This window comes from Mustela erminea, chromosome X (assembly GCF_009829155.1).
Source record: "Mustela erminea isolate mMusErm1 chromosome X, mMusErm1.Pri, whole genome shotgun sequence".
Lineage (NCBI taxonomy): Eukaryota > Metazoa > Chordata > Mammalia > Carnivora > Mustelidae > Mustela > Mustela erminea.
The window spans coordinates 117197031-117219241 of NC_045635.1; the positions used below are offsets into that span (position 1 = coordinate 117197031).

Consider the following 22211-nt stretch of genomic DNA (forward strand, 5'->3'; position numbering starts at 1 on the left):
AATGTATAGGTAAGTATAGTACTGCATGCTCCCCAGGCTCAGGAAACAGATCACTTTAGCTTCTAATGACAGATTCCAAAATGTCCACTGTGGTCGAAGAGTTACACTGCACTTAGTAACATTTTGTCGGTTCTTGGTCGATTTCTCACAGATCTTCATGTAAAAGCACTTCACTATCAAATGGAGAGTAAAAGTTACTTGAAGTAGTCCTAGGCACATCAAGTTCTTTTCAAGCTTGAAATCTTTGACTTTCTCTTCTGCTTACTTTCTTCTTCAACCTGGTTGTACTTGTTTGCTTACTTTGCTAATAATCAAGCTAGTAAGTCTATCTCACAAATATGGAGATGAAATGTACCTTCGAAACAGTTTCTATTTTATTTTGGTTGGCTTTAAGGAAAGTTTCTTTTAGCTGAAGGAATCCAACTTCATGAAGTTCAAGTTCACTGGCTGTTCTTGGTACATGTTAATAGTCCTATTTGGTGGACATGTGCTGAAAGTCTCTCCTCAGGATGTAATGGGCTAATTCGCACATGTGAAAAGGAGGTGATCCACAAGTATGAGGTAGGCCCTCACTAAAGGCAAAGGAGAACTTAAGACTTGAACACATCATGAGCTTTAATATAGAAGATACATTTTGAACTAGAGAGAAAAGCCTGCTGTTGTGTCTGTGATTTTTTTTTTGAACAATATAAAGGGTTTAGATTATCTCGTTAATGCTGGTTTGTTCCTAAGTATTTCACTGTCCTTGGGCAGGCCCCATGACACCAATTGCAAACCAACCATTCCAAATCAATGTACGGAAATGTACTAAAATGTAACAAAAATAACTTGTTTTTGCCATTACTTGCTTGTGACTTGATTTAAGTACTCTTGAGTCTGCCAGCCCCATGGGAAGCAGGTTCCTGTGCTCTAATACCTACTAATAATAAGCATTTTTCTCAGAGAAAGCCAATATTGAGTGACACTGGATTGATTTCTGACTAAGCCCCAAATAAAATCACTAATTTCTCTTTCTTTTTACGCTCCCTTACTTATGCCTACAAAAACATACTCGTGGAGAAGCTCTCTCTTGAGAGAATACTATAGTCCAGATGTCAGGGTGTTTCAGTAAATCTATCGTAGGAGATTCATACACGGTTTTGGAAACATCAACATTTACTCTTCGGCCAACAGAGGAATAAAAACTGGAATACACATTTTAATCTTCAAGGAGGTCTTGGGAGATGGGTCAACTTATTAACTAGCTCACTGACGACACTTCCTCGAAAGGACTCACACTAAATTTACAGGCACAAGAAATAATTTGATTCTGCACTGGGATTACTCAGTTTTCACCAAATGGGAGATTGAGTCAAACCAGCTTGAGAGATGTTTATCCCTTCTCTGTATTAAGCCCAAAGTTCTAGCTCCCTAATGCACCCAACGACAGTTCCGAATACCACCGCAGATATCGAGGTGCTTTCCAGGCTTCCTTGGGCTCCAGTATACAAAAGCAGTTTGTTTTTCAGTGTGTAGAAATATCCACTCATAAACGTGGCTACTGATCTATCCCCCGAAACCTCATTTGCTGCTATCCTACAAATCTGCGTGAAGAAATTTTTTGAACAAAACATTTTACTCTGGTTCTAGTCAGATCTCCCTGTCTTTGTCTGTCTCTCAGGGAATCATGAAGCAAGGCTGAAGGTTAACATCTATTTTTTCCCCAATTTTCATAGCGTCATTTACTAAACAGTCTCCAGTTGCCCCACATACAACGCTGTATCCAATAGCACAGCACATTCCATGTATGTAGGACTCCGTTTCTGGCTTCTCTTCTCTGTTGTGTTGCATCTGGCTATCAATGAGCTCAATGTCATTGTTTTATTTATGATGACGTTACGACGAACCTAAAGGTAAATATTTAACTCAATATACTTATTGGTGCCTTTAGGGTATCCCTAATAAGTGAGAGGAAAGGAGATGTCAATGTATAATTGATACTAAACTGAAAAAAAAATGCATGAATTGAAGGTTGAATATTTTTAATGTGGAATTAACACAAGTACATTTACATTGTAAGTACATTTACGATGTAATTAAATTTTGAAGACGTAAAGGGAAATTGCTGCTATGTTTTATAGTAACACACATTTATAGCCCAATAAAATTAATACAGTGCCGTTCCATGTACAAATACATATACGAATGGAGCATTCATTGTACAGTGATTAAGACATTAAAAGACCATAACTGTATGTTTGAATCTATAGAACTCATTTTGTCTTAAAGGATTAAAGTCCCTAGTTTAATACCATAAAATTAAAATGTTCTGTGCAGAGGGGCATCATCAATCAACCATTTTATCTCCGAATTCTGTCTTCAAACCACAGGATCAGCACGCAAAAGAAATGTGCTTCGATTTCATTGTGGTGTTGTTATTGTCGTAGAAGCATTAAGTGAACTATCAAATATACGGGCATTTTCGTGAGTGAGTTATAAATCACCCATCATATATTCAGCAAATTGGACATTAGAAGAGTTATAATGTGCAGGTACCTTTGAATAAAGCACAATTGGTTTGTCATACAAACTGCTACATAGAGTGATACCACTGGCATAAACTATGATCTTGACATGACACACAAACCTATTTAAAAGAGAAATTTACATATAATATAGTTGTTGTTTATTGTAAAACCAATAATGAAAAAACATGCACCTAATATGCCAGCTTGACAGGAAAATTCACAATCCATGATTCAAAAGGCAGCAATTTCAAACCATTGTCTTCACTGGTCCAGCATATAAAATACTCCAAGCATAAACTCGACACTGCATGCAACAACTGGCCCTGGGCTTTAAAAGAAGTGATCACACTTTTTACATGTTTAAAAGAAAGACACGTACACATGTATCATCAAAGAAAAACGCTAGGAAGAGGCACAACATAACTGAAGAACACCTTTCCCAGAATCGGTCTTTCTACAAAATTCGAAAGCAACTCAAGACACCAGAACACAGAACTTGTGCAAATATGATATTTAACTTAAAGAAGAACTTGTGCAAATATATTTAACTTAAAGCTGGGATAGGTGTATCTAAATTTCAATGCATAAAATGTAAACTTCAACACATCCTAACTACAGGATTTTTTGGCTTTGGATCTTTTCCAGAACCATAAGACAGCTCTGACAACCGTCCATACCAGTCAAAGTGCAAAAGAGGTCCTTCAGAACATATATTCCTTTGGTACATTATAGTCCCCTAGATAGCAGAAGCAAAGAATAAAATAAACTACCAACCAACAAAGGGGTTTAAAATCTCTGGTGATCTTTCTTCTCTCTTTGGATGTTTGTTTTGTTTTGCTAGTGAAAAGTTATGTCAAAAATGACAGGTACAGCTTTTTGCCTGCACATGTTCAAAATTATTGATTTCTGGTTTTGAGATGGGATCTGAATGCATGCCTTGAGAAACCCCACCAGGGAACGCTGTAACACTGCACTTTGCAGCCGAGGGGACCGGAAGGTGTGAAGATGGTTCTTGCAAGAATGAGACAAACTGAATGACGAAGTCCTCCTCAGTCCTGAGGAATTTCTGTGCATGTCATGGGCAACATAGATCATCCTGACTCTTGTGCTGTTTGTCTGTAACGCTTTTAAGAAATAGAATCTAGTTCACACCTCCAAAGGAAATCTTATTTTTAAAAGTCTATTCATTCTCCTTTAATTCAAGGGGAACTGAGTTTCCTTGTGTTACTCAGAGCAGCATCTATAAAATAATGAAGAATGATGTTAATACTCGAGAGACTTTGGAGACCCAGACTGCCGGTGCTAGGGCTTCTAACACTGAATGGGAGGATTCAAAAGGTTCATCTGAATTCAAAGGTGATGGCTTTTGGTTGGTTGACTACGAAAGCTGTCATTCTGTTCCAAAATCATTTCTTAAAGGCCTCTATTTTATGAATGGCACAGCTTCACTGGAAGCAAACAGAATTCACATCTCCTGCAACTGGAATTCATAAATATTATATGAATTATGCTGTGTGGTCTAGAGAACAGGAGACACAGTAAGGATATAAGTATCAGAGACTTTTACACTGCATTTGCCAGATTTCAAATAAGATAGCCTAATATCTATTTTGAAACCTAAACACTTCTGACAGGTGCATATGCGGTCAACTGTAATCTCCTAATCCACAAATTGGCACACATTTTTGTAGGCCACAGTGTACCATTTTGCTTGATGTCATGTAATGGGTAAGGATCTCGATCAAAACCACTTGATATTATAGCATTCAACAGAAATCTATCAATAAGCATGAACTTCTCAATCAGCCTAAGTCAGAAGTGCATATTATTTGAAAGGACTGTATACTTCTAAAAGATCTGAAGTCAGAACTTTCTAGAGAACAGGGGCCAAGTGAACCTTAGTCCCTTGATCTAGTAGCACTGCCATGCTGAGAGTAATGTCTGCTTTCAATGCTGATGATCTAGCAATACATTACGCTTCTGCCCTCCCGATGGCACTGCGAGAAAGAAATGGATCTTGAAAAGCAGTACTGATGGGAGAAAATAAAAATGGCTACAGAAGAAGAATGTGCTTTTTTTTTTGCCAACTAACGTGGATATATGTTAACACATAAACTCTTTACCGCCTGAAACAGAAGCAGGGGCCCAAATCCGATTTAAGTTGCTGTTCTGCCACACCCTTTTCAAAGGTAGCACTACACACTCCGTCTGCCGTCACTGGTTACAGTAATGGAATCATTTCAAATTAAAACTAATCAAATATGTAATTTTACATGCCCCGCATTACAGTTAGCTAAAATGTAATTAACTTTGTCCTGAATTAAGTAGGAGGACGTCTGGCTTTAAAATGATGATTTCAAATTTTAAATGATGACACAAGTTAGGGAAAACCTACCAAGTCTTCCTATATTATATAGAAGTTAGGTGAATACACTTGGTGTTTTCAGTTTTGAATCTTGGAGACCTGAGCACAAGAAAGGCCATTATTTTCTAGTACATACATGGCTTTACTGGATTTTTTTAGTTGCTTCACCAAAAACAACTTATATACGTTAATGTCAACAGCTTCTTGAACACATACTTTAAGTGACTCACATATTTCTTATCTCATTAATGATTTAACTAAGCACAAAGAATTAGCAGGAAGCTGGCCACATTTACTTTCAAACTTAACTTTTCAACGTAGAAAATGGAAATCAGTGAAATTCAGGGGAAAATGTGATTCATTACAACTATTTGGCTTCCAAAAGCATTCATAGTGTTATTAGCTTAGATTTTATCTTATTCTAACAAATACAATTTTTTTTTTTAGAGAAGGAGTGGGCAGGGGGAGAGGGAGAGAGTGAGAATCTGAAGCAGACTCCACGCCCAGTGAGGAACCCTACGTGGGGCTCGATTGTTACCTGAGCCGAAATCAACAGTGTGACGTTGAACCAACTGGGTCACCCAGGCGCTCCCTAACAAATATAAATTCTTATTTTTATTTTTTTCAGATATAAATTTTTAAAGTGACAAAGTACGTAACTCAACATGTGCAACATTTCTATTTGCCTGACACTCTTTTTTTAAGAGTTAGTGCTTTTTCTGTCTTGTATAGTACAAGAAAGAAATTATTAACTGCTCAATGTCATAAAGATATTGTCCTATGCTTTTCGAAACTTTGACCCTAGGTTTTATGTTCAGGCCTATGAGCCAACTCAAATTACCTTTTGTATATGGAGTGAGATGTAGTGACGAAGGTTCATTTCTTTTACTGTATGGCTACCCAGTTGCTGGAGGACCATTTGTTAAAACAACCTTCCTTTCCCTATCCAGTAGACTCAGTACCTTGATTCAACATTCATTGATTATGTATATGTGGATCTACTTTAGAAATCTCTATTTTTCTATACTTATTTCCATACCACACTGCATTCATTACTGTAGCCTTATAGTAAGTCTTGAAATCAGATATGTAAGTACTCCAGATTTTTGGGATTCTTTTGTTCTGGATTTTTTCCTCTCCATATACATTTTAGAATAAACATATATGTAGTCCCCCCCCAAGAAGGGGCTGCTCAGCTTTTGACTGCATGGACTCCAGAGGCTGATTTGTGGATAATGGATTTCCTAACAACACCGCGACTGCCAACACTTACACACAGTCTCTCTGTCCCTTTATTAGGTCCTGTTAAATGTATCTCAGCAGTGATTTGTCATTATAGACATTAGTCATTATAGAACCCTTAGACATCTATTGGTAGATATATTCCTACTTATTTCACAATTTATATTACAAATTTAAATGGTATTGTTTTTTGAAATTACAGTTTTTTTCAGTTCTTTGTGGCCAAGATATAGAATTAGTTTATTTTGTATAATGATTTTGTATACTACAGCCTTATAGAATTTACTTGTTACTTCTAGTAGGGTCTTTTTGTGTAGAGATTCCTTACAGTTTTGTACATATATGTGATCTAACTCTTCTTTTCTTTTGCTTTCTCTCTTTATCTTGAAGTATGACACTGGCTATAACAGAAATGGATTTGTGCATCTATTGAAATGATGACAAAATTTCCCCTTCTGTTATGTTAATATGGTGAATCACACTGATTTTTAAGTGTGTGATACAAGTATTTAAACTTCTAATTTGAAATAATTCAAATCTCTCTTAACGCTTTCCTTTTTGCCCCATGTGTTCTTTGGAGGTGTGTCATTTACTATCCAGATAGCTACAGATATCAATTGTTCTTTTTTTTTTCTTTTTAAGTAGGCTCTGCACCCAGTATGGGACTTGATCTCATGACCCTGAGATCAAGAGTCACACACTCTACCGACTGAGCCAGCCAGGTGTCCCAAGGTAACAATTTCTACTGTAACGCTTTTTAAGGCTTTCTATGACTGCACTCTTCTGAAATGTATTGAGACTTGTTTTAATGAGCAGCATATGATCTATCTTGGTGAAGGTTCCACGCACACTTAAAAGTAATGGTGTATTCTGCAGTTGCTGGCTGTAGGTTTTAAGTAAATGTCAATTAGTTCACATATGTCAAACTCTTCTGGTTACTAATTATCTAAATAATTCATCAATTCAGTAATTATCTAAATAATTCAACAACTGGGGCACCTGTGTGGCTGAGTCAGTAAAGTGTCTGACTTTTGATCTCAGCTCAGGTCTTGATCTCCGGGTCAAGAGTTCAAGTCCCCCCAACTAGTAGGCCCAGCATGGAGCCTACTTAATAATAATAATATAATAATAATAATAATAATTCCACAACTGGTACAGAAAAATGTTGAAAGGTGATCCAGATTTAGATTACCTAAAAAAAAAAAAAAGAAGTGACCCTCTTTGTGGGGCTCCCGTGTGTCCTGATATTTTATATTAAGCCCTGTCCCCTGTAGATTTTGTTTCCTGTCATAAATGAAATTCAAAACCAAAAAAGTTACTCCTGGTGTATTAGAGTCATTTCAACCCAGAGTACCATTTCCCAGATTTCCAATACAAGTCCAAAACTAGGAATTCAAAGGAAACATGTGCATATGATAACAATCTTGTTCACAAAAAGTCTGGGTTTTTTTGTGATACCTCTTTATAGATAGCTCAGTATCTAGGGGGGAAAATATACAAGAATACTGATTTATTTTAAAATACAGAAATTTGAGACGCCTGGGTGGCTCAGTGGATTAAGCCACTGCCTTTGGATCAGGTCATGATCCCAGGGTCCTGGGATCTAGAGTCCCACATGGCTCTCCACGCTCAGCAGGGAGCCTGTTTCTCCCTCTGCCTGCTCTGACTGCCGCTCCCCCTGCTTGTGCTCTCTCTCTGACAAATAAATGGATAAAATCTTTTTAAAAAATAAAATACAGAAATTTTATGTATTAAGGGTTGGGTTAATAGAAAGGAATATCAGGTTGGCACTCATCACTTCATACTACATTAAGTCTTGGACATAGACATGAGTGTGTGTGTGTGTGTGTGTGTGTGTGTGTATGCGTGTGTGCACACACATGCGTATAGAGCTGAAAGCTACCATAAGGAAATAACGTGCTCTTAGAACTGGGTGAAAACACACTGGTAAAGCATTCTTAGGCATTAAGTCTGGTACCTTAAAAGCATATCATTGATATTTAGTTCTGAAGGATCTCTTACAAGACACCACAGTATCTGAAAATCTCTTCCATACCTATCAACAGTGTAGGGAAGAGTTTAACGTGTTCTAAAAATCTATTCTTTGTTAATTTAAAAACTGTTAATGGAAAAAATTAAATCCTAGCAAACATAACAGGCTTGCAGCTCTGTTTCTAAGTGCAGAGAAGTTCTTACTCTAGGTCACCTGCATCCTTGGTGGAGTTTTAAAAATTTTAGCCTTTAAACAAATAGCATATGGTCTGTTCATATTATACCTGGAACTTTGGCATTCCGAAACCTATAGTCACCAATTAAGACCTGCGCAGTGTTCCCTGGAATCAGACCTTCTTTTCTTCTGTTCAGATTTTTCACCAACCTAAATAATAAATGAATTAGTAGCCAACAATGGTAATATAAGGTAATCAAAAATAAAAACACTGCATTACAGTTCAAATTTTCACAAAGCTACTATAGTATTCAACGACCTACATGACATAGTGCTTGAGTCCTTTGAGTAACTTACAAAGGACTTGGGTTACTAGCAAAAATGGTTATTACTTTAATGATCCATCATTACTTTTCCCCCGTGTGTACTCTTCCACCTTTAGGGCCAAAGTACACACAGTCATTATAGCATTTCAGCTAAGGTGATTGACACAATGGAGACAGAACTATTTCACGTAAAAGTTCCAAAAGATTTATGGATGCTTCGTTCAATCCTCTTCCAAACAGTATTTCCTCCCTGCTCTGGGTTCCCTATAATTACGCAGTATATTTGGCAGAACCATCTTTGCAATTGGTGCTGTATGAAGTTGAATGCATGAGAACAGAATGGGAAGACGAAAAAATCAATATTGGAATTGATAAAGAGAAGGGTGGCTATGTTGTAGGGTAGCAAAGCATGGCTCCTGGCACATAGAGGGCATTCATTAGAAATGTGATGAATTAATGAATGACTTAAATGACCATAGTACGATCTGTAGCCATTACAAAGCCAGATCTATCAGCTGAAATGTCTGAGCCAAAGGTAAACCACAAGAGAGCATGCAGACTCATAGCATTTCATTCTTTCAAAGCATTTTACACTCACCAAAGGTTAACATTCCTTTCAGTGAGCTATATAGGCATAGCTGAAGCAATGAAAATGAAACACTGATAAGAAATGTGATATTTCTGCTTCTTGAGACTGTATAACAAAGATACAAGGAAAGCAGAACATCTGATTAGATATCCGTGTGCCCCCGGCCGAGGTCATCATAAGCACTGAGAACACACCTACCATTGACCTTCAACATCTTCATGGAGAAATTGAATGACATCTCCATTTCTAATCAGGAGATCTTCTGGGCCCCTCTTCCTACAGTCTGCTAGGGCTTTGTATTTGCCTGGAGACTGGAAGGTTGTTTTGAAAAATCATGTTACAAATTGGACCGTAAAACAGCTTGTATTAACTTCACGCTCTATGACGCAAAGAATACACACTTTACGTCAGCAGAAACAGTGGCGGCTACAGCAGCTTAGGCAGGAACGAGCAAACACAGAGCACAATGTGTATTCATTTCACCTGAAGAATTCATTTTTATTTGCAAAAAGAGAATTACACAAAAAATAACAGAGCATGACTAATTTATCTTATACGAATTAGAAGCATAAACTCAGAAAAAGCCCAGCATGAAAATAATTTTTAAATACTGTTATTTGTAAACTAGGCTCATGGAAAATTTATCTAGGCACATATTAAAGGCAGCAGCCTGAACAAAGACCCACTACTAAGCCCTCAAAAGGATTTCTGGGATTTGTATCCTTTTGCACAGGTAAAAATAATTAGCATGAAAGCTCCGGGTCCAATAAAAGCACATTAAACTATGCTGTTGTGCTTTACTTGGCCTTAATCTTTTGGCAGTTATAATTTGAACCTGATTCATTAATAAGCCAAATTATCCAAGGCACACTGACTGTAATTCGTTAAATAGTAGAGAGAGAAGAAATAATGATTTAAGTCCAAAATACTATTTTTTTTTCAAGATTTTATTTTTAAGTCATATCTACACCCAATGTGGGGCTTGAACTTGTAACGCTGAGCTCGAGTCCCATGCTTCCCTAGCTGAGCCCGCCAGGTGCTGAAGTCCGAAAGTATTCTGTGATGAAGATTTTTCTAGCACAACATTGAATACATGAATTTTTTAAAAAGAGTACCACAGCTAAAACTCTTAAAGACTTATGCGGTGTCGATTCTGTGCACATAGAAAACCCATGCCCACATCATGTGGGCTTAAACGTCCTTTGAGCAGTACATCCCCATCCCTGAGGATTACAGCAGTCACCCCTTCTGCATATTTGCTTTAGTCTCTGACACCCGAGCAGGGAACGTGCTGACTCGAGACCTGGCGGAAAACATTTAAACCCAGACTGGCTTCCTCTGATTTTCTGCTCGCAACCGAACAAGTGCCTCTCCCGTCCTCAGACAGAATCATGAGGGAAACTGCCGTACACATACGTATTATGGTCACTGTATTACTAAGAGAAAGATTACCCTGTTACTTTCTTAAAGAAAGTCAGAGTCAGTGCTCTGCAGCCTTGCGGCTCTCCACGCCATTAGTCCCTGACCCTGACATTAGGACTGCTGAACCTAGCGCGTCCCTGATGCTTTGTGCAGCACCCCGCCCTCCGAGCTGCAGACTTCAGGAAACTGTCAGTATACAAAAAGTCCAAAATAGGGGTGCCTGGGTGGCTCAGTGGGGTAAAGCCTCTGCCTTCAGCTCAGGTCCTGGGATCAAGCCCCCGCATTGGGCTCTCTGCTCGGCAGGGAGCCTGCTTCTCCCTCTTTCTCTCTCTGCCTGCCTCTCTGCCTACTTGTGATCTCTCTCTCTCTGTGTCAAAAAAATAAACAAAATCTTAAAAAAAAAAGTCCAAAATATTCTTTTCTAACTCCCCCCACCAATAATCTACCAAGATCTTAACCACACTGCCGGCTATTTCTTCTAACAGTTACTCGTACTCTAAAGCAAACTCCTTTTGTTTTATGGGGCACTCCCTTGCTCCGTTGTGCCGACGTGGGTATCATTAACATGTGCTTTGGCCACCCATGGAAATATAGTCCCCAGATGTCCTCAAGTAGTTTCATATGTGTAAAGTTGATTCCCTAGATTTGTCGATCTAGAATCTAAGCTGATTATTTAAAGTATATCTGACTCTCCTCTGTTTTCTGATTTTATCTCCTACGCTTAGATTGAAAACACAGTGGAAAAGCTCAACTAAAGATAAAACTGGTCGATGTACAGGGACTGGAATGATGGACCATTTGTCTCATCGGCTTCAGTAGGAGCGTCACAGAGAGCCCAAACAAGTTCTTGTGGACAGAAGGGCTTACTATTGCACGTCCGTGGTGAAACAGGTTTCAAATCTTTGGGCGATGAAATCTACCTAATGACCTCGAGGACACGGACAGAAGATTGCCCGCACATGCCTGCCTCCTGTGGCAATAATACTGCTCCAAGAGTTTTTATTTCTTTATTTGAATATGTCATCACTAACCATTAGGGGCCTTACTTCTTCATTGTCATCGTATGAAGCGTAGAAATAGTTGCTCGGCCATTCCTCGGGGTCTTCAGAGATTTCTGCAGGTGCGGACATCTGGGTCCAACCTATAAGAAAAACACGAAGGGGGCAGTTACTTAACGGTGCTGGCCCAACACAGGCAGAGAAGTGAAACTAACTGTAATAATCAAGGCTGTCACCTTCAATGTCCAAGAATAGTATGTTTATATAATAAAACCTCCGATTAGCCTGTATTATCTTAGAATTTCTGGTATTTCAAAAAGGGCCTGGAATGTCAGAGACTCCTTTTACTTTTTAGGAAGGTTTCAAGGTGGAGTTGGTGCGACAGTTATTAAAAACAAGAAGTTAAAAAATATTCCACAGAGCATTTACCTTTTCTTAGAGAAAATATTCCTTTCCCCAAATATTGTCTAGGGCATTTTTATGGGTCCAACTCAAACTAGGCAGGATGTTCTAGGCACTTAGAACATCCTGCCTAGTTATATTAGTATTTTGGAATTGTCTCCTCTGTCTTACACGTATGTGTAAGAGGGAATTAATCCACACGAGATATTGAGCTCATACAAAGTAAGCAATGTAACACAGGCAGAGATAAACAGAATCTCATCTTGGCCACACTAAACCATTCATGTTGTCTTGGAAAAGTCACAGCAAGTTTCTCTGACTTGGTTTCCTCACCTATCAAATGAAGGCATTGGTAGCAGTCTCTCTGCTCAGGGGACCACCGCACAGAGGAGCGGAGCACAGTGGCTTTCGATTGAACAAGACTGCCATTACTTGTTTCTCTTCAAATAGCAGAGAACCCCTCTAGACCCAGGACCGTCGTATCTAAGTATCGAGTACCAGTTCCGGCAAGCATTTTCCTAGGAAAATGACCCTGTTGGGCGCCTCTACGGCACCTTGCATTTCTCTGTTTTAACACTGATCACATTTCATTTTAATTGCTTGCTGAATTCTCTTTCTACCCTTGTGGCTTCTAGAGATGCCAGACTGTATGCCCAGAGCTCTGCGCAATTCCCGGTACTGGGGCTGTGTTCTATTAGTCGCAGTAAATGCCTTGTTTGAAATCAGCTTGAATGAGACAAGGTGCAAAAGAAAAATAAACTTTCCAGCTGTAAATGATTCCTCTTGATTCATGACAGCTATGGTATATGTGTCTTATTCATCTCTATGCTGTGGAGCAGGGGATACGCCCCCCCAACCCGGCCGACTTGAGCATGGGTCAGAAAGAACCATGGGAACTCGGGGAGTGAGAGTTTCTGACTCAGAAGGTCTGGGGCAGACCCAGAGCTTCCTTAAGCTCCCACGTGCCACCGGTCCAGGTGCCGCATTGGCATTCCCCCACCTGCAGTGCCCACCAGGGTATCTTACATGTGGGAAACAAAAGAGCCTCATAAAAATAGATGAGCTCTGGTTTCTTTATACAAAGGGAAGAGAGAGGTAGATTTTCTGAGCTAACAATGGTGGAAAAGAAGGTGCACAGCACGCGCCTCGCCTCCCTAGGGCGGCCACGCTTACCCGTGTTAGCTTCAGCCCGAACCAACGGGACCGCCTCCTGGACCTCCGCCAGAGCTCCACTGGGTTCCGGGGCGGGCTCCTCGGCGCCCAGAAAAGATCCGTGTTGCCTTCTGAAATAGTCAATGTGTGAAAATAAGTGAGCTTTTATTGTTTAAGAATAACAAGACATTAAAAATGGTATTTTTTTCTAGTGAAACTGTGTGTCAGGAACATTCTCTGAGAATCATTCAAACCTAGCTGATCCCCCCCCCACTTAATTTAAGTCTGTAGCATGATAGTTCACAATACAATAAAAGTTTACATTCTAGGATCCAAGCCAGCAAGTTCTCTAATATGCAGGGAAAAAAATGACTGCCTTCTGGACCCACCGCCGGTATATTGTTTAAAATTCTTATAATGTGTTATATTATATACTTGAAATTTGCTAACAGGTAGATCTTAAGTGGTCTCACCACACACACACACACACACACACACACACACACACAGAAGGATGGCTGGGATTAATAATTCACAATGCATATGTATATCAAATCAAATTTTACTCTTTAAATATACACAAATTTTAAGTGTCGACCATAACAAATACAGTTGGAAAAATGTAAACAAAAAAAAACCCCGTAAAAGGAGAAATTTATTGGTTCATATAACTGAAAGTCTAAGGATTAATGCTGAACACATACAAATCCAGGTGCTTAAGAAAAGTCATCAGGAATCCAGTATTTCGGCACTGCTTTACCTCTGTGTGGGTTCCCATCCTTGCTTCCCTGTCTGCCGCAGTCACATGCGGAAGGAGAACAGGCCCTAGTAACCCTAGGCTTAGAGGCTTAATAGAACTTCTCAGTTCAAAGGACAAGACCTCCTTCCTGACAGCTCTGATGAAAATTCTGGTGATGGCCATCACGGGCTAGGTTGGTCTACATGTCCATCCCTGAACTAGGAGAGGGTAACAGTCCGACCAGTCATAGGAGCCATATGGGCTGAAGAGGGCAGAGGAGGTTCTTGAAGGGAAAGTCAGAAAGCTACCAAAAAAAAAAAAAAATCCCTGTTGCTTTCTGTATGATCTTTTAACCTCAGTGAATTAAGTAAGGTGTATATGAATGACACTGAAACCTTAATCTGATGAACACTGTTGGGCTGTGTCACCTACTGTAAAGTCACTTACTGTATGAAACCTAAAGACATTCCTTCCATAACCTATAACAGAAGATTGAGTATTGTGACTCAGGAAGATAAAGACTTCCCCTGTGACTTTTAAATGATTTTCCTAAAGTCCAGATGAACCAACGCACTTTGATCCTGATTTTTAGCTACCTCTAAAAGATAATATCCAACAACAAGAAAAAGAGTATCTTTATTTTATTTTAATTTTTTAAAAAATATTTTATTTATTTATTTGAGAAAGAGAGAGAAAGAGAGCGAGAGAGCGAGCACGCGCGCATAAGCTAGGGGCAGGGACAGGGGAAGAGGGAGAAGCAGACTCCCCGCTGAGCAGACAGCCTGACACTGGATTCGATCCCAGGACCCTGGAATCATGACCTGAGCCAAAATCAAGAGTTGGATGCTTAGCCAACTGAGCCGCCCAGGAACCCCTTTCTTTTTCTTTTTCTTTTTCTTTTTTTTTAAGAGTATTTTGGGAGGGCACCTGGGTGGCTCAGTTGGTTAAGCATCTGACTTGATTTTGGCTCAGGTCATGATCCTAGGGACGTGAGATCGAACCCCGTGTCAGGCTCTGCACTCAGCAAGGAGTCTGCTTAAGACTCTCTCCCTGTCTTCCTCTCCCTCCCTCTCTCCCTCTCAGAAAAAAACAATCTTAAAAAATTATTTTTAGGAAACCATTCAATGATCCCTGTATCAGGCAGATGCTACGTGGTGACTTTCTGTGCACAGGCTTTGGAATCAGCGTGGGGATTCTTTCCGCATATATGCACTTGTTCTATGGGCAACTCCACCTTTTAGGATTCCTAGAGGCAGAATATGAAGACATCTGTCAACCAGCAGCAGTGCTATCGTGTAGGCCCACTACCTTCCTCAAAGACTTCATGGCTGTGCCCTCCCAGGATGCACGCCTCCTCTCTGACCGCACAGAAAGAGAGGCTAAGCGACCAGCCAGCGGTCTCCATCTAGGGACAGCGGAGCAGAGGGGCCAGCAGGGACTGCCAGTCCTTCATCAACCTGACCACTCTCTTTCTCCAATCAGATGGAAGCTGACCAAAACTATTGTGAAGAGAAAACCATGAGGGCAGCCACTTTTCCCCTACGCGCCCCTCCCCCGCCCCAGGATATACCAAGAACAAGGCATCTGTAATCATGCTTAAAATTTAGCCCAAACTCTCATGTTATTTTTAACATCAAGGGGAACAACGGGATAATGACGACGCTATCAGGCTCCACATATACGATTAGAGCTGAGAAGAGGGTGCATTTAAGGAATCTGATGAGTTACTGCTAAAAAGGAGGCTGGTCTGTGTCTGAACTACTTGATAATGAGGCTGTCTCGTGTACATACGGAAAACAGAAGATTGCAGGAGTGACATTTCTGGAAGAATGATCACTTACTCATCATTCCGCTGAGAAGGAAGGTGATCTGGGTCTGTTAAGGGATTATGTTGCTTTCGTTTTTTAACTGTGAAATAAAACAGAGCTTATGGAAGCATCATTGAGAAGCCACACTTCTTCCTCGGAAAACAATGTCCTTCACATGTGCAAGTGTGTGCACATACACGCACGCATGCGCGCGCACACACACACATACACCATTCCCATTAGCATTCACTTTCACAGACTTAAAGTAACCAGAGGAAAGGCCAGTCTGCGTTTCAAACACGGAAAAGGATTGAACCGTGTACTATTTTATCAAGAAATTCAGGCCCATAACTATAACCATCACCATGCCAACACTACCAGGCACTGATGCCTTGAGGTCCTTGGTAGAGTTGAGTCATGAGAAGGGATTAGAATTAATTTAACACAGTTCGTTTGCTGTATTACTTTCTAGTGTAAAGTTCATTCTCCAAAATAGTTTAAAGAACCCCCGAATCTTGATCTTCTTCTAATTAGTTTAACAAACCCTTTCGTTATAGTCTAAAGTAAATATCACACCCGTTCCCTGGACCAGTTATCACAAAGCCTGAGTCAATGAGCTGTCACTCTTCTTGTTCTGAAATTACCTGTCAGAAGTTCCTGTTGCTTCAGCAAAATACTTCTGATTTCTTTTAACCATGTCATCTTCACGTCTACGTTCGGAGCCTAAGGATTTTAGAATTTGAAGAAGAAGCCTTTATAATGAAACAAACATCACTAGGTATACCAAGCCTGATCTACATCCTAAACCACCATATTCAAATTCTACTGTTTTGCTTTTTAAAACTCCTAAGAGGCAAGTAAGTAGCCATCTGTTAGATGAGATAATAGTCAAACCATTTTGGAACTGCCCTTAAAAATTAATGCGAAGAGAAAAAGTGAAATATAATCTACTTTTTTTCTTTGTAGGAGGGTCCTTTTTTTTTAAAATTTATTTTATTGGGGGGGGTCTTTTAAAACTGTGAAGGCTTTTATGTTTAATTTTGGTAAAATAAAAAAAGTTCTTCTGTTTCTGAAAAGAAAATCTGTTGCAATCCTGATACCTTCCAAGTCTGTAGGAGAGCAAGAAGTCTTATGTCTAAATCAAGCCAAGAAATGTATTTCTATGGATTCACCTAATACAGAATTAAAGTGAAGAAAAAACACTGGCGCCTGCCACAAGCCATGACTCAGTCACTGACTGAGATGAAACTTTCTCATTCCTCTCCCCTTTCCCGAAACACGCCGGACCTTACAGCGCATCAGGCCAAGGCTTTAAGCCTGTTTTTATTTTTATTGTTTTCATCGCGATGAGTGTAGTCCTACGCATACTTTTTAGAGACAAGGCTCAAATGTGAACTGTCCCATCCCTGTGTCCCGCGTTAGAATGCCGAGCACAAGAGGAACCCAGAACCATTCTCAGTCAGGAACTCTAGAAACCTGATGGGGGCAGAGAAGCACCTGCCATCTTCGTGGCCATCAGCTAGAGTCCGTAAGTATCCTGGTGTAGCTGTAGAACCTCAAAGCCCTAGAAAGTCCCAGAGGTACCTCTCATGTCGGACAGAACATGTGCTACTGGAAAACTGCCTAACAGCCTCATAAAGAATACTAAATTCTCTTTAAGTGACCTAGATGAAAGGAATAAGAACTTATTATAAGAATGTGACCAACATTGTTTTTGTTTGCAAATTCAGACTCTTGTGTCTTAATGCAGGTTGTGGTTTCTAGAATAATATTTCAATGACCCACCTGGACAATATAAACTTCTTCCTTGCCAGCATACCAGATTTCAAACTTGCGGTTATCTCCTTTTACATACTCGGTGATGCCGACTTCATCCATCTGTAAGATTTTGGTCAAAACCTTCATGAGCATTTTACTTGGAATATGAAATTACATTAAATCTACCCCCACCATCTTCTAAGTAAACCAGGATTTCTCACTCGGCAAAATACACATTTTATATTCAAGAATATGAAATGATAAATACAGTCATGTCCCCATTTAAATGTTTTCACTGAAGCAGGCATTTAGAACAGAGATGACCTGCTCCATCCCAGTGATTGAAACAAATGTCATAAATCCGAACATCCAACTAGTCCCCCTAAGATTAAATCCTACTATAAATTAACTGCACACAATAAAAACAAATTACCATGTCAAACACAGGTCTAAAAGTAATGAAACATCAATAAAACTGCTTATCCAAAATTAAGTTAAATGGTTATTTTTCAAAATCATTTGTCAGATAAGTTGATCTTAGAGATGATTACTTATCTTGATAGAAGTTTTATAACTGATAAACATGCAATTTTGGGGTGGGGGAAAGCCAGCTGGGTACCCAAGACTCCCCTCTATTTCTACCGACCTCTCGGCTTCTCTAGAAAACAAGCGATCTCTCATAGGAGAGTGAGATCTTGCAGCCGGTGAAATTTGTCTACAATATCCCTTCCTTACCATGATTTTTCTTCCCTGTATGACTGTGCAGAGCACAAACTCTTCCCTTTTCTTTCATCCTGTGCTGTTAATAGCTTGGTTAATTCCATTTCGAGCGATCTCCCTCCCTCATACACACATTCTCCTCTAGTCCTCTTCTGCCTCCTCTTTTTGTTTAATTCCAGTCTAATTATCTAAAGGAATAGCTCACTCTCTGTTCCATTTACAAGTCCCCCAAATGGCCCTAACTGAGGCTGATAAGCACGAAAAAGTAGGGCTAGCAAAACCGCACATCAAGGGAAAGAAAAGGGATTGTGCTGAGAAATGAAATGAGATCCACACACACAGGACTCTCTGACACCTACCCTGAATGTAGTCAGCAGCGACTTCCAGAAGCCCCACAGATACCTTCATGTTCCGACTCAACCGCTCTAGCTAAACCTACTTTTTTTGCGCAAGCATCAGGATTTAAGATGAATAATAATCTCATGTTCAATCTCTACTTCAATGGCATTGAAATAGCATAAGACGGATAGCGTGCAGGGCTCTGGACTCTGAGAGGCCTGGGTTGGACCTTCCTCGCTGACCATTAGGAGCTCCGTGTTCTGGCGCGAAGTGCTTAACCTTTCTGAGCTGTGGTTTTCTCAACCACAAAATGGGAAGAATACCTATTTCACAGAGTTGATTAAAGGATTAAATAGCTTGCATTAAATGCCTAGATCATATAATGAGCTTTTATAAATATTTGAGTTTGCTTTCTAAACTTTCCCTTATTTGAATTGCAAAACAGTTTTGTGGTTTTTCACTGCATACATAGACCATATCCTTATAGATTAAATGATCTTTTTTTGAGTTACCCTGGAAATTTAACCATGATGTCTATCAGACAATGTTGTCCTGAGTTCCGAACAATTCACTTACTTCTTCCACTGGAATACAATCCATTTTTATTTTGTGAATGTATATATTTTCTCAAATAACAAACTATAAAGATTGTATGGAAAGGCTTTTAAGTCTCATTAAATGTGACTATATCATGAAATGTTCACTATACCATGAAATTCGCTCAGTTTTAGAATCCAGAGGCACTTTGGTGAGTGCTGTGAAGTGTGTAAACCTGGCGATTCACAGAGCTGTACCCCTGGGGATAAAAATATATGTTTATAGAATCCAGAGGCAGTTAAAGGTCTAACTATATGAGTATAGTTACATAATACACTACATAATACACAATACAATAAAATAACAAGATAACAAGGCTGATTCTGCAGTCACATCCAAATTGTGGCATCTGCCTTATCTTTCACATTTTCATTGATATTCCTGGTAGCTATGAATATAAATGCTTAATTATAAAATATCTGATCTGCAGACATCACAGTGTGCCAAGGGTTGAGGGCTCCAACTTTTAACCAATTTTTTGTCCTCAAGGGAGTGTAAAGATGTCAAACACCTAGTTAAAAGTCACCCGGTGGGTCAAGAACTCTGCAATTATGGCCAAACTTCTATTTAGAGAAGACTTCTTTTTAGAGCTCTGGAATCTTCAGACTTCTATTTAGAGCTCTGGAATAGAGCTTATTTACTTCTTGAGTTAGTATAATTTTAAAAAATTGATCTTGAATCACAGCAACAAAAAATATAGCTCAACTTAACTGCTACGAAGCAGTGAGAAGCAAGAGAGTGGGTATACCCCAGTCACGTGACTGTATCAGAAAAACACAGACTGTAACAGAACACAGTTTATGAATATCCAACCGGCTGTGCACAGAACATTAATATACATTTAACAAAAACACACCAACTGAAGGACATACATCAAATCAGTTAGAATGGGTGCTACAGGGGTAGAGAGGAAAGGCAGCATGGAGATTAAGGAATGAAGGAAGGAATAAAAGAAGGAACCAACAAGACACAAGGCCTGGCGACATGGTGCCCTAACTGAGAGCAGGGAGTCTGGAACCATCGACCTGGATGTGACTCTGCTAGCTACGTGTTCTTGGACAAATCACTCACTTCTCTGGAACTTGGCTTTCCCATCTTCAAAATGGGATTCATAATAGTTCCTACTTCATATGAAGTTGCTGTGTGGGTTAAATGAGTTAACATTGCTATTAATAAACACTTAGAACAGTTTCTAGCAAACAGGAGGCACTGTGTGTATGTTTATTAAGTTAAAAAAAAGATGATGATGATAAATGCATGAACTGAGGAATCTGAAGAATTCAAATCTCGCCATCTGACTGTGACCTTAGGGCCTTTTCTTGTCATCGAAGTGGCCGACTTCAAATCCAGTCATCAGGCCAGGATGACGCCAAGACGAGAGCCCCCAAGAAGGAACAGGGCAAGGGCTCAGCAGCAGACAACATTCTGCACCTGTCCTCTCTACCAAGGAGAAAACTCTGAAGCCAGTAACCCCATTGTTTATGTCACACACGGACTGTTCTTGCTGGCCAGGATTTAATCCTGGAATCTCACAGTAGGAAAGCAAGAGGGTAAAGCAGAGTGAGGCTTGAGAAATCGCCAAACTTCCATCTTTCTCTGTCGGCAGGATCACCATTTTCCTAGTACACCTGGTCTAAATCTTTGCAGGCATCACTGAATAATCTTTTTTATTAAAAACACTAGGTGTGGGGTGCCTGGGTGGCTCAGGTCACGATGTCAGGGTCCTGATCAGCAGGGAGCCTGCTTCTCCCTCTCCCTTTGCTGCCCACCCCGCCCTCTTCCCCACCACCCCTGCTTCTGCTCATGTGCACTGTCAAATAAATAAATAAAACCTTTGAACAAAATGCTAGGCATTATTGGGAAACCAAAGAAAGATCAGATTGATTTTTGTTCCTTCAGCTGTCAGATATTATTTCTTTCCTGTATCTAGTAAGTCGCCCAGCCCATCTGTCTACCTTCCACTGAAACGTTTCTTACAGCTACCCCACCGTTTCCATGGTAACCATTATACTTTGAAATCTCATGACTTGCTTCCCTCATACCAGACCCTCCTTACTCTAATGTGCTTTAGAAATATTCTGCTGCCCATCATTGTGACAAATTAAAGCTAAAAAAAGAAAAGAAAGAAAGAAAATCAATACACACCAGAGATACTACATCAGGTATTGACTAGGTTACCCCACAAGTACAAAGTTAACCAAGTGCCTCTGGGTCCAGCTTGCCTATGGAGATCACGTCTCTTCCCCAGAAACAGACATGTAGACACCAAGAATCCAACGCCCGGCTGAGGTCAACTATAAAATCTTAGTTCTCAGTCAATGTTTATTAGAGACATAAAATAGACCAATGGAGACTTGGGGGACAGGGAGGTGGGTTGCTAATAGCAGAGGAGCAACTGGGCATTGTTTGTCAAAACAAGTTTTAAGGAAACTTGACAGCGGGGCAAGTGGACAGTAGGAAGAAGTCCGAGACATAACTCTGGGCAGGAACTTTGTTACAAACAGCATGGAACTGATGACCTTCTGGGGAGAAACCCAAGCAGGGCCTGCTTATCTGGTTGACTCCTGACACAACAGCCCAGGACACACCGCTTGTCCTCTTCCTCACAGACAAAGAACGTGGCTGGAAAAAATGACTCCAGTGATAGTGGTCGGGAAAGCGAGGTCATGGTTTTCTCTATGTGCCAATTTTTCTATAACCAATATTGTTTTGCTTTTACACTTTATTTTTTCAAAGATTTTATTTGAAGGTCATCTCTATACCCAACGTGGGGCTCAAACTCACATCCCTGAGGTCAAGAGCCACACACCTCACTGACGGAGCCAGCCAGGTGCCCCCAGATAGAAACTGAAATTTCCAACTGAAAACTTGAAAGATAAAATTAACTCGGTATAAAAAATGTCAAGTTCGCCGACTACAGGCTTGTATGAAGTGGACTGCCAGTGACTCCCTCAAACAACGCTGACCTCATTTTAATACCAAACTAGTATTAGGACAAAACTAGTATTGGGACGAAAGTTTGGGTTATAGGAGAGAAGTTACAGGAAGGAAGAAGATGTGGACAGCTGTAGGTGGCTTTG

The 22211-nt window shown here is 39.9% G+C and overlaps 1 protein-coding gene across 7 annotated transcripts in view; it reads right to left on the reverse strand.

Moving 5' to 3' along the window:
* Positions 1–2016: 2016 nt before the first annotated feature.
* The window catches only part of MCF2 (MCF.2 cell line derived transforming sequence), a 105018-nt gene continuing 84823 nt past the window's right edge, over positions 2017–22211 (reverse strand). For 3 of the 7 annotated variants that reach the window (XM_032331405.1, XM_032331403.1, XM_032331404.1), the window contains 8 exons: positions 17503–17595; positions 16362–16440; positions 15751–15817; positions 13192–13301; positions 11650–11759; positions 9395–9507; positions 8391–8491; positions 4580–4971 (listed from right to left, as the gene is read on the reverse strand). In XM_032331405.1, coding sequence (XP_032187296.1) covers positions 4928–4971; positions 8391–8491; positions 9395–9507; positions 11650–11759; positions 13192–13301; positions 15751–15817; positions 16362–16440; positions 17503–17595 — 717 coding nt within the window. In that variant the 3' untranslated portion in view covers positions 4580–4927. Of the gene's footprint in view, positions 3748–4579; positions 4972–8390; positions 8492–9394; positions 9508–11649; positions 11760–13191; positions 13302–14964; positions 15156–15750; positions 15818–16361; positions 16441–17502; positions 17596–22211 lie in introns of those variants that run through there. The other 4 variants (XM_032331400.1, XM_032331401.1, XM_032331402.1 and 1 more) reach the window with 4 other exon arrangements.